The sequence below is a fragment of the Rhinatrema bivittatum genome, chromosome 8, assembly GCF_901001135.1.
Source record: "Rhinatrema bivittatum chromosome 8, aRhiBiv1.1, whole genome shotgun sequence".
Lineage (NCBI taxonomy): Eukaryota > Metazoa > Chordata > Amphibia > Gymnophiona > Rhinatrematidae > Rhinatrema > Rhinatrema bivittatum.
Genome location: NC_042622.1, coordinates 269,774,422 through 269,787,948, shown reverse-complemented (window position 1 = coordinate 269,787,948; position 13,527 = coordinate 269,774,422). Strand labels below are relative to the sequence as shown.

Sequence of the window (13,527 nt, the reverse complement as noted above, 5' to 3'; positions counted from 1 at the left end):
CGGCCTGGGCGGCGAAACCCCGGGCCAGTCTTCCTCGGGAATCCGCCGCTGCCAGGAATCTTAATCTCCCGCCCCCTCTCCCCACGCACCCCCCACTCCTCAGCAGTCTTGCTTTACAGATGCCTCTCCCATCCCAGAAACCCACTCCCCAGCAGTCTTGCTCAACAGGCCCTCCCCACCCACAATCCCCTCACTCACTGCAGGTGGCAGGTGCATGATTTCCTTAATGCTGCTCACCCCTGCGGGGTGCTACCACGATCCCCTCAGTCACCTCCCTGCTCCTGAAGAATGGAGGGATCGCAGACTTGCAGCACGGGCTGCTTCCTCCTTCCCATCTACTGGTTCCTGAATGACATCATCAGGTGGAGGAAGCAGCCACGCTGCAAGTCCGCAGTCCTTCCATTCTTCAGGAGCAGGGAGGTGACTGAGGGGATCGCGGTAGTACCCCGCGGGGGTGAGCAGTGTTCAAGAAATCATGCATCGTCCCACTGACACCAATGAGGCTTCTTCCGTTTTGGGCTGCACCCCCATTCCAACACCTATGAGTGGAAAAGCAGTGCGGCTCCGCCAGAATCATCGGTGTTGTTAGTGGGATGCTCTGCTTTTCCATTTACTGAGGCCCCTCATGGTGGTGGCGCTATGGCGCCTTTTGGTAGCTGTGCGTATGGCCGTGGCCATATTGGCCATAAGCCCACTATGGCTCTGTCGCTGGGTAAGTAGATTTTCAGCCATAATTTAACTGGATAAGTGGCTGAATATGCTGCATTAGCCATTTATACGGCTAACTTGTGAGTTAACCATCTAAATGGCTTCTGAATATTGACCTCCTTGCTATTTTCTGCATCTTATTTCTATTTATTGGGTAAATTTTCAAAACTGTGGTTGGGACTTATGTACACAAGGTAAGGATTTACACTTCTGAATCCATCACATCAAAAAGAGACTATTTGATGAATGTCAAAAATCTTGTCCTTTTATACATGTTACAGTCTTAATTTACATGTAAAACTCTTTTGTACTGTATATTATCTAATGTTAGTGGTGAAAATAAAACAACAACTCTGCACAAATTGAATTAAGTGCTGTGTGCTGGTGTTCTGATGCCTGCTTTAATTACTTTCCTATTCTCTGTTCTCTTTAAAAAGCCAGGTTTTTAAACTTTTTTTGAAAAGTTTGAAATTTCTCTGTAATCTGATCTCAAGGGGCATAGTGTTCCATAGAATGGGTCCTGATAAGGATAAAGCCCGTTCTCTGACTTGGGTAAGTCTTGCTGTCCTAACAGAAGGGACGGTTAGGAGGGCTTTGTTAGCTGATCTAAGATTTCTCTGTGGGACATGTACATGCAGTGCTGTGTTCAGCCACTCCGCTTTTTCGTCATTAATTAATTTATGTATTGTGTATAGGACTTTGTATTGTATTCTATGTTCTATGGGTAGCCAGTGTAATTCCTTTTACCTGTAAGTATTCTTGCGGCAGAGTTTTGTAATATTTGGAGTGGTCTTATAGTTGTATATGGTAATCCCCTTCTCTATTTCTCTGATTCCCGCACAGTACTCCAATCTATAATTTTTTCAAAAATTGATTACTGTAACGCACTCCTACTTGGACTCCCTGCTACCCACATCAAACCTCTACAACTCCTTCAAAACGCTACTGCACGCATCCTCACTAATGTCAATAAGAAAGACCACATTACTCCCACCCTCATCAATCTCCACTGGCTTCCCATTCACTCACGAATTATATACAAGACCCTTACCCTCATCCACAAAAGTATTACTAACGAACATTACAACTGGCTAAACCCACCTTTCCTCCCTCGTACCTCCACAAGACCCACCCGCTCCTCTCTCCCATGGAACTCTTATTCCTCCTTCCATAAAATCCACCAGACTCATCTCCACCACCAAATCTCATCTTGGTGTGAGTTTCCTCACTCCGAAGGCCATCAAAAAATTCTCAAGAGACCACTGTTCTGTTCATACGTCTCATGTTGAATGTTGAAAGTGGCCCCCAACCCCCTACACTAATACCTAATCCCCACCTCGAAGTTACTAGGTGGGCCTCTCATAGGTGATACAAATACCTGTCTAGGGAAGAGACACTTATAGCAAGTCTCTCTCTCTCTCTCTCTCTCGTCTCCTCTCTCTCTCTCTCAGTCTCTCTCTCCTCTCTCTCTCTCTCTCTCTCTCTCTCTCCTCTCTCTCGTCCTCCTCTCTCTCACGCGCTGTCTGGAAACATTGTGAACTGCGATATATACTTGCAATGTAGCCCAAATTGGGTTAATAGTGTGATTTGTGCTAAGAGCATGTTGCATAGCTATTATCGCAATACAAATGCTTATTAGCATAAGGTAACACCCCTTTTTGGTATTGCATGCGATACTGTGCGATATTGGAAAATTAGGCCCATTGTAATTATCTTTTGGTTTACACTAGCTAGATGAACAAGTAACAATAAGCTGCAAATACATCCACATTGAGGGAACACACTGACCAGCTTACGGAAGATCTGGAGCGGTTTTAGGGAGAAAGTTTCTTTTGTTGATTTCATTTAAAGAATAAGTTAGTAGGAAGAAGAAGAAAAAGAAGAAGAAGAAGTAAAGAAAAGAAAACTGGCCAGCACCAGCAGATGAAGAAACAGATAAGTTTTCATACCTAAAGAACACTTTTGTACTTGAGCCAGGCCTGAGCACTTATAAACATCAACAGTGTGTTTCTAAAGATAAAACTCAGGAAAATACAGCGAAAGAATAAAACCTGAGATAAAGAAAGAAAAGAAAAGACTATGTTGAAAGAATAACACTTACCTGAATGACAAGGAAAGAAATAAGAATACTGGACTTAGAATAAAAAGGAAATACAGAGAATCAATTCTTTTTAGTCAAAAGAAACAATATATGTAGTATTAACTTTAGTACAGAGTTAAAAGAGAGAATGAAAGGGTAACACTTATCTGATAAGTGGGCAAGATAGAAGCAACTGGATACTTGAATAATTATTTTATTTGTAATTTCTTGTTTAGTTATAGATTATACCTTCTGTAGGAAATAGAAGAGAAATGTATTAAGGTTATTTGAGGAAGTTGTTGTTTAAACTGTTATAAAGAAACAGCATATTTTCTTTAGTGTTTTAAATAAAATAAAAAAAAATACAATGTAAAAAAATACAATATTGTACTATTTATCCTTGCCTCCCCTCTTTACCGGCAAGAGACATTACTGGGTGGGTGATAGTTATTCGAATCCCTATACACCCCATTCCTAAAGGTGACCTAGTTGGGAGGAAGGCTTTGTACTATACTCTCTCATGGGTAACATCTAAAACTTTGCTGCCTAATTAAAACGACTACATTCTTAATATAATTTACATCAATACGAGCCACGACGGTCTTCTTACCCCATGAGAGAGGCGGTTTACATATTTGGCGTAGTCGGCAGGATTCGAAGAAGACTTCTATTATACGTAATAATACTTACAAGAGAAACAGAGAATGGAAGAAACACTAGAACAATTAAAAGAGAGAGTAAGGGTGATGGAAGAAGGCTGGAGAAGAGTACATGAAAAGCAAAGATTTCAACATGGTGAAGGACATAGAACTGTTTCCATGTTTATTCCTAGGGACAAAAAGATACTTGATTTTTCAGGCATTCCAAGAAAACAAGGTGATTTAACATTGGAAGAATGGATAGATAAAACAAAGGCAGCACTCAAAGTGTTAAGAATACCAGCCGAAGATCAAATAGAGCTAGTAAAAGACCATCTGATTGATCAAGCAGGAGACACAGTTAAATTTATGGCAACTGATCCATTAAGAAACATCGAAGATTTATTTGATCAATTGAAAATTGTATATGGAGATAAAGTACCCGTAAGTGTTAGAGTACAAGAATGTTATGAAAGAAACAATTAGTGGATGAAGATCTGAGAACCTTTGCATATAGTTTACAAGAAAAAATGAACAAAGCAATTAATCACGACCCATAATGCATGGGTAATGCAAAACAGAGGCTTAAAGAAAGATTTGTAATAGGTATTAGAGACCCTGGACTCAGGAGAGAAATGAAGAAAAGATTGAATAATCATCCATATAATCAAATATCCAGAACTCATACAAGAGGCAATAATTTGGGCAGGGAAAGATGAGGAACTCCAAATAGAAAAGAGAAAATGCCAAAATTACTGACCCATAACAGAGGGGAAGTCTGTATAAGTGGGATTAATGTAGAGATAGAGAATACTAGTGAATTGACGAGAAATGTGAATACATTAACTACTTTAGTGACAAATATGTGTACACAGCAAGATAATTTAAAGAAACAACAGGAATATTTGACAAGGCAATTACAGGATGTGACTTATGAAATGTGGAACAAGAAAGAGCCCATTTAGACGAACACAGCCCCAGGAAATAGAACTACATATAACTATACTACAACAAATGAGAAACAAAGGCTTCCTATAAAAAATGAAAGAGGACAATACATTTGTTAAAATTGTCAAGAGCCAGGACATATAGCAAGATACTGCAGATCTGAAAAAAAATCTACATCCAGTGGGAGATGTAGAAATACTCAACTAGTGGAAAGAGATAGAATACAAGATAGAAACAATAATACCAACTTGAGGTCAATACAACCAATGACTACAACAGATTTTACTAGTAGTGTTAAAGTACAACAAAGCTTAAATTCAGAAAGAATGATGGAAGAATCAGCTGAATCCAGTTTACACAAAAGAAAAGCTTTTGGTAAAAGTCCAATTCTAGAAATATTAATAAAGGGTATTAAAGTCAAATACTATGTAGATATAGGTTCAGATGTCACAATAATACCAGAATCATTTTTCAAAGAACATTTTGAGAGTATGACTGATTTGGTTGATGCACGTTGGGTTAGATTAGTGGCTATCAATGGACTAGATTTACCAGTAAAAGGTTGTATGGAAGCGGATATTACTTGCCTAGGACAAAACATCACCCAAAAATGCATTTTCATAGTACCTGATTGTAAATGGACAAATGAAGGAACTACAGAAAGGATACCTGGTATTCTAGGAATTAATATATTACAAGAACTAGGAGGAATATTTAAAGAATTATTACAACTAGCAGCAGGAGATTATAAAAAACATGGGATATATAAAATCTGGACTGCAATACAAAGTAAGGAATCAGATAGGTCAGGATTTGTTAAATTGATAAGGAATAAAAGAGTTACACTGCCACCTTTGACTGAAAAAGTAGTAGAAGTAAAATGTTTTAAAATACAAGCCTTGCCTATAATGTCATTAGTGATTGCACCAACAGACACCATAACGTTGCCAACCGTAACATTGCCAGCATTTACGAATTTTATACAAAAAGATGCAAAAGCGAGGAGCATTGAAGAAGATTCAGAATATAGAAATTTTTTAGAAAGCTATTGTGCTGATGAAGAGAACATCTGTGACAATCCTGAGGCTCTGTTGGGAGACATAGAACCCAAGACAAGAGAGCTTATAACCCAAAGAACTACACTTCTTTTGAAATACATTAAAAACAAGAAATTAGAAAAGCAGGGAAGCAGAGAAGAGAGGAGATGGCGAGAACCAGAGGAAAAACATCTGCAAGAGAAAAAAAAAAAGGAAGCGCAGAAAAGAAGAAAGGTGGAAAAGAAAGGAGGCAGAGAAACAGAAGAAAATTGCTAGAGAAGAAGCTGAGAAAACGTTTATGATACGAAAAAACAGTATGATAAGAAACACAGAATAGAAATAATAAGACCACCAATAAGAGAGTATAGTTCAAGTACTGAATCTCCTGAAGATTTAGATAGGGATAAGAGCTAACCCATATATATTAAACAATCTACAAGGATAAATAAAGGACAAATACCTAAGTATTTAACTGAGAACTATGTTGTGTATTAATGGGAAACATATATATATATATATATATATATATATCTTTCTTTCTCTGAATAACATCTAATATTGAATGAAAAATGTATTTAACAAGAATTAGTTGTAAGTAATTTTGCTTTATGCTAAAAATACATATTGCAAACTTACCTGATCAGGAACCAGGTATGAATGAAAAGCAGAGGGAATGATAATAGCATAGTGGAATGTTGAGGACAACATTAATTTTTAAGTAGGGGGGAATATTTAAATAGTGTAAATAAATAAAATGTTACCTGAAAGCAGGAAGCACTGGGAACCAGTATTTTTGGCCAGTGATGCGATCTGAAGGCAAGAAGAATAGTTGAGAGAGAGGATGCTGACAGCCAGACATCTGTTTTGTTCTCTTTATTGTGATGGGCAGCGCTCAGTCAGGTCTGAATCAAAGAGTCAGGCAAAAGAGTAGAGCACTGAACAAGATACAATCAGGAAGTAAACAATGAGAGAAGAGCTGTGCTGTCTGGGGCAGTGCTGCAGTTCCGAATGGCACAGGAGTGAGGAAGGAAAGCAGCATGTGAAGGATCAGCTGATTACAATCACAGTCACTGCTGAAGTCTAAGTGAGCAGAGGTGCTGTCGAGGTCCTCTGACTTCTAGGCCCATAAAAAGTAATATAAAGCATAAATAAGTAATGAAAGAACATTCACACTAGTAGAGATGAATGAGTGAATGTATAAGGGTAGGTTCCTGATAAAGGTAAGGTAATAGTAAGGAGAGATTAAATATAATGTTAATGCTGTTTCGTGTATTAGTACAGCAATTAATAGGATTAATGATGGAATGTGAGTGTTGGTGATCTCTAACCCTGAGGAACACTAAAAAATTGAAAATTCAGACTGGTTCATCAAATGAAGTAAAGGTCACAGGATATACACTCTATGCTGAAAAGTTGTTAAAGACACAGTCAAATGACAGAGAATCTGTTGATTGCAACAGTAATAATAATACTTGACAAAGCCAAGTATTATATGCACTGATATACAGAATAAGAGAAGCCAAAGTTCAAACCGGATGCAAGTAATATCTTAATTTCATGGGACAGGAACCAAAGAATGAATGCTTGAGTCACCAAGGTAATTTTATTATTTTGTGAAGTTGTTCTTTCATATAAAAAGAAAAGTAGGGACATTGTAATTATCTTTTGGTTTACACTAGCTAGATGCACAAGTAACAATAAGCTGCAAATACATCCACATTGAGGGAACACACTGACCAGCTTACGGAAGATCTGGAGCGAATTTAGGGAGAAAGTTTCTTTTGTTGATTTCATTTAAAGAATAAGTTAGTAGGAAGAAGAAGAAAAAGAAGAAGAAGAAGTAAAGAAAAGAAAACTGGCCAGCATCGACAGATGAAGAAACAGATAGGTTTTCATACCTAAAGAACACTTTTGTACTTGAGCCAGGCCTGAGCACTTATAAACATCAATAATGTGTTTCTAAGGATAAAACACAGGAAAATACAGCGAAAGAATAAAAACTGAGATAAAGAGAGAAAAGAAAAGACTATGTTGAAAGAATAACACTTACCTGAATGACAAGGAAAGAAGTAAGAATACTGGACTTAAAATAAAAAGGAAATACAGAGAATCAATTCTTTTTAGTCAAAAGAAACAATATATGTAGTATTAACTTTAGTACAGAGTTAAAAGAGAGAATGAAAGGGTAACACTTATCTGATAAGTGGGCAAGATAGAAGCAACTGGATACTTGAGTAATTTTTTTATTTGTAATTTCTTGTGTAGTTATAGATTATACCTTCTGTAGGAAATAGAAGAGATTATTTGGAGAAGTTGTTGTTTATATGTGTACACTGTTATAAAGAAACAGCATATTTTCTTTAGTGTTTTAAATAAAATAAAAAAAAAATACAATGTAAAAAAATACAATATTGTACTATTTATCCTCGCCTCCCCTCTTTACCGGCAAGAGACATTACTGGGTGGGCGATAGTTATTCGAATCCCTATACACCCCATTCCTAAAGGTGACCTAGTTGGGAGGAAGGCTTTGCACTGTACTCTCTCATGGGTAACATCTAAGAATTTGCTGCCTAATTAAGACGACTACATTCTTAATATAATTTACATCAATACCGGCCACGACGGTCTTCTTACCCCACGAGAGAGGCGGTTTACACTAGCGCGTCGAAAACGCGAATTCAATGGCGGGTTAACAGTGTGCTCCATCGGAGCGAGCTGTACTGTATCAGCCAGTAAATGAGGGAGAGAGCGTGTATATAATTGTGTGATTGAGAGCCTATGTAATTGAGAAAGCAAGCAAATGTGTAATTGTGTGATTATAGAAACATAGAAATGACGGCAGAAGAAGACCAAATGGCCCATCTAGTCTGCCCAGCAAGCTTCACACATTTTTTTTTTCCTCATACTTATCTGTTTCTCTTGGCTCTTAGTAACCTTTTGGTTCTATTTCCCTTCCACCCCCACCATTAATGTAGAGAGCAGTGCTGGAACTGGATCTAAGTGAAATATCTAGCTTAATTAGTTAGGGGTAGTAACCGCTGCAATAAGCAAGCTACCCCCATGCTTATTTGTTTACCCAGACTATGTAATTCAGTCCTTGTTGGTTGTTGTCTGTATATAGATCCCCTTTTCTTAATTTCCCCTACTGTTGAAACAGAGAGCTATGCTGGATATGTGTGAAGTATCAATCTTTCTCCCCTGTTATGTCCACAGTGTATCATTACTAATGTTTTTTTCATATTTGCATATACACTCCCAGGGGAAGGGGGGAGGGAGGTGAGAGGAGGGGGTCTTCCTGCTGCTGGTATTTATGCTCCCACCCAGTGTCTGCCTTCAGGTTACAGCACAGATCAGAGCTGGGACCAGGAGAACTTCACCCTCACAATGAGGCTGCCCCAGACCTTGTTATTCTCTGTCCTGCTCTGGATTGCAGGTATGTAAGGCGCTGGATATTTATCAGCTGAAATACTCATAATAACAATTTCACAAATATTAAGTTAACGTTCAGCTTGAAGAAGTAGAAATTTAGAAGTTAATGATTGTTTGAAGCAAATAAATTCTAGGTGGACACAGTTGTTTGAGATTTTTAAAATTTTTTGCATGCAAAAAAAATCTGTACATATATATATATAAAGTGGTTGGCTGTGCATCATTAATGATTAGAAGTTGAATTTCCAGTGCCAGAGGAAACATAAGAAAGTATGAAACATTCCACTCCATCCTAAAAAAATGTTTTTGGTAAGTAATGTGTATTAGCAGGCTGTGAGGATTGTCTTCAACATCAGTAAAATATAAGTCATACAAAATTTTTTGACGAATGAGGTGATATTAGTTAGTGCAAATATTATTTTAACATTTTCTGTTCTGGATTCCAGATGTTCAGTCTCAGACTCCTGTGCTGTCACCTGCTGTTCTCTCTGTGAGTCGTGGGCAAAGTGCAACTTTTACCTGTGATGTTGGAGTAAAGGATCAATATGTTACTTACTTCCTGAGTCAGATCCCAGGAGAGGCACCGAAGTTCCTCCTGCATCACCATCACACCTACTCAGCACCACAGTATGGGCCGGGAATATCCTCAGCCCATTTCTCAGCCTCTGTGAACAGCGCTGGGATGGAGTATCAGCTCCTCATAAAGAATGCAGAAGTTACAGACACCGCTCTCTATTACTGTCTGAAATGGTATCCAAGTATCTCAGCCAACCACTGTGATAAATCGCCTGACAAAAACCCAGACTGATCTCTTACTGGCACACAAAGAGGAAGAGCACAGAGCAGGTGTTAGACATGATGAGCTGAAAGCACTGAGAGATGGAGGGAGGGAGCTGTACTGCTCCTCCCTGCTGCTTCCTTGTCCTTCCTCCTCTTCCAGGAGTCACATTTCAGTGAGATCTTTGGGAAGGAACCTGCCCCGTATCCTATCCCCAGAGCATAGCCTGGGTCACTGACTGCAGGGTCTGTATAATTCCAGCCGCAGGCACAGTCTGGGTCACTGATTTCTGCTGCTATCCCTATCCCACCCCCAATGCCCAGCCTAAGTCACAGACTCTAAACCAGAGGTCCAAAGCTGCAAGAGGCGTTTCACATCACCGAGAGATTGGGGGAGCAGTGGGGTGGGGTGGCAGGTTGCACGGTGTGCTTTGGGCAGTTCAGCTTGCAGATGGCCCTTGGCCAGCATGATACGATGTAGTCTGAACTCTTTCAGGAAGCATCGCAGCTCCCTGTAGTACAGGGTACAGTCCACCTGATGGCCGGGCCATTCTGTGGCTTATACACCCTCTGAATAAAGGGCTTGTAGCAGTGCGATCAGAAGCTGCAGCCTTAACTAAGAACGCTTGGCATAAGAGCTGCAGAGATTGCAGGGGGGAGGCAGAAAGGCATAGAAACTGCACTGAAAAATAATGTGTGGCAAACAATACACTCATCAATATCTCTTTAACAATATAGAAATTTTAATTGTACATACAACCAGCAATGCAGTCTATATTTGTAAGTACACAGTCACAGAAATTATAAAACACACATATAGTTTGTTTGTTTTATGTTTTGTTTTGTGTTTTATATTTTCTGTGACTGTGTACTTACAAATATAGACTACATTGCTGATTGTATGTACAATTAAAATTTCTATATTGTTAAGAGATATTGTTGGGTATATTGTTTGCCACACACATTATTTTTCATTGTATGTTGTCTACATGTGTGTGCCGTTTACTCCACCCTCCTTGTATAGAAACTGCAATTACAGAGTTCAGGGCAAAAACAGTTTAACTCCGTCTCAAAGTGCCAGGGCGAGAGGCAGGGGCCTTGTCTCTGAGCCACCTAATGGCCATATGGAAGGGAAGATGAGAAGACAAAAAGCGTTTGCTTGCTCCCCAAGCCCAGGCCTAGAACTCCTCCCTTGAGGAGCGGGCTTGCTCCTCAGGGGTTCATAAGCAGAGCTGGGAGTGGGAACTCTCTGGATTCACCCCAGAGACTCAGGAAATTTGCATCACTTGCCGGTCTCCAGGGAAAGAGTGAAAAGCTCAGGGTCCCTCTGTTTACTGCCCCCGCCACTCCCCTTCAGTGAGGCTGCAGGTAGGGGGAGGAGGGAGCCTGGAGCACTCCCTGCAGACAGCTCTGGGGGTAGAGTAAGGATGCACAAGTCTGGGAGCTGTGACTCCTAAGGGTGCGAGAGCACAGAGAGCCGGGGTCATCCCTGGGGGATGGTGTGGGAGAGAGAGTGTGGATTAGCAGGGAGGGGGTGGAATAGAGAAAGTTGAGGATGAAAGGGGGTAATTCAGGGGCCTTAATTTGCATACAAAAAGGCAGTGGAATTGGGGTGGTAGAGCAGGATGTGTAGGGCACGCTGAGATGCAGTGCCCAAGGACACTGAACTTTAGGCATGTGAATCGTTTTTTAACGATTTAAATTATCGTCCGATAATTTTAAAATCATCATTAATCGGTAAGGGACTCGATACAATAGGAATTCCCTCGATTTATCGTGAAAAATCATTAAATCGAGTACGGGAATTACTTGGGGGGAGAGCGGGAAAACCGGCGCACCAAAACAACCCCTAAACCCACCCCGACTCTTTAAAACCAATCCTTTACCCTCCCCCACCCTCCCGAAACCCCCCAAAATGTTAAATTACCTGGTGGTCCAGTGGGGGGGGGGGGGGGTCCCGGCGCGATCTCCCGCTCTCGAGCCATTGGCGCCATTTTGGCTACCACTGATAAAAATGGCGCCCATGGCCCGATAAAGAAAAACCACCCCGACCCTTTACAAATTACCCCTTTGCTTCTCCCACCCTCCCGACACCCCCAAAAACCTTTTACATGTACCTGGTGGTCTAGCGGGGGGTCCGGGAGCCATCCCTCGGTGCTGGTGCCGGTACTGGACTGGTTTCAAAATGGCGCCGATCGCCTTTGCCCTCACTATGTCACAGGGATGAACATGGAAAACCAAACCCCAAGGAGTAAAATTCAGGAACAAAATCTCTAGAGAATGAACAGGGAAACCCAAACCCCCAGGAGTAAAATTCAGGGACAAAATCTCTACTGAATGAACAGGGAAACCCAAACTCCCAGGAGTAAAATTCAGAGACAAAATCTCTACAGAATGAACCTGGAAACCCAAACCCCCAGGAGTAAAATTCAGGGACAAAATCTCTACAGAATGAACCTGGAAACCCAAACCCCCAGGAGTAAAATTCAGAGACAAAATCTCTACAGAATGAACCTGGAAACCCAAACCCCCAGGAGTAAAATTCAGGGACAAAATCTCTACAGAATGAACACGGAAACCCCAAACCCCCAGGAGTAAAATTCAGGGACAAAATCTCTACAGAATGAACACGGAAACCCAAACCCCCAGGAGTAAAATTCAGGGACAAAATCTCTACAGAATGAACACGGAAACCCAAACCCCCAGGAGTAAAATTCAGGGACAAAATCTCTACAGAATGAACACGGAAACCCAAACCCCCAGGAATAAAATTCAGGGACAAAATCTCTACAGAATGAACATGGAAACCCAAACCCCCAGGAGTAAAATTCAGAGACAAAATCTCTACAGAATGAACATGGAAACCCAAACCCCCAGGAATAAAATTCAGGGACAAAATCTCTACAGAATGAACATGGAAACCCAAACCCCCAGGAGTAAAATTCAGAGACAAAATCTCTACAGAATGAACCTGGAAACCCAAACCCCCAGGAATAAAATTCAGAGACAAAATCTCTACAGAATGAACCCGGAAACCCAAACCCCCAGGAGTAAAATTCAGAGACAAAATCTCTACAGAATGAACATGGAAACCCAAACCCCCAGGAGTAAAATTCAGAGACAAAATCTCTACAGAATGAACATGGAAACCCAAACCCCCAGGAGTAAAATTCAGGGACAAAATCTCTACAGAATGAACAGGGAAACCCAAACCCCCAGGAGTAAAATTCAGGGACAAAATCTCTACAGAATGAACCTGGAAACCCAAACCCCCAGGAGTAAAGTTCAGGGACAAAATCTCTACAGAATGAACCTGGAAACCCAATCCCCCAGGAGTAAAATTCAGGGACAAAATCTCTACAGAATGAACAGGGAAACCCAAACCCCCAGGAGTAAAATTCAGGGACAAAATCTCTACAGAATGAACATGGAAACCCAAACCCCCAGGAGTAAAATTCAGGGACAAAATCTCTACAGAATGAACCTGGAAACCCAAACCCCCAGGAGTGAAATTCAGGGACAAAATCTCTACAGAATGAACATGGAAACCCAAACCCCCAGGAGTAAAATTCAGGGACAAAATCTCTACAGAATGAACCTGGAAACCCAAACCCCCAGGAGTAAAATTCAGGGACAAAATCTCTACAGAATGAACCTGGAAACCCAAACCCCAGGAGTAAAATTCAGGGACAAAATCTCTACAGAATGAACCTGGAAACCCAAACCCCCAGGAGTAAAATTCAGGGACAAAATCTCTACAGAATGAACCTGGAAACCCAAACCCCCAGGAGTAAAATTCAGAGACAAAATCTCTACAGAATGAAATTGGAAACCCAAACCCCCAGGAGTAAAATTCAGAGACAAAATCTCTACAGAATGAACACGGAAACCCAAACCCCCAGGAGTAA

General features: G+C 40.6%; 1 protein-coding gene across 14 annotated transcripts in view; it reads left to right on the top strand.

Annotated features, from left to right (window-relative positions):
- Positions 1-13,527, top strand: part of LOC115096365 (immunoglobulin kappa light chain-like) — an 87,948-nt gene that overhangs the window by 24,929 nt on the left and 49,492 nt on the right. Inside the window, exons 1-2 of one of the 14 annotated variants that reach the window (XM_029610850.1) lie at positions 8,764-8,846; positions 9,289-9,614. The exons of 12 other annotated variants lie outside the window; for them this stretch is intronic. In XM_029610850.1, coding sequence (XP_029466710.1) covers positions 8,798-8,846; positions 9,289-9,614 — 375 coding nt within the window. In that variant the 5' untranslated portion in view covers positions 8,764-8,797. Of the gene's footprint in view, positions 1-8,763; positions 8,847-9,288; positions 9,615-13,527 lie in introns of those variants that run through there. One more of the 14 variants, XM_029610866.1, reaches the window with a different exon arrangement.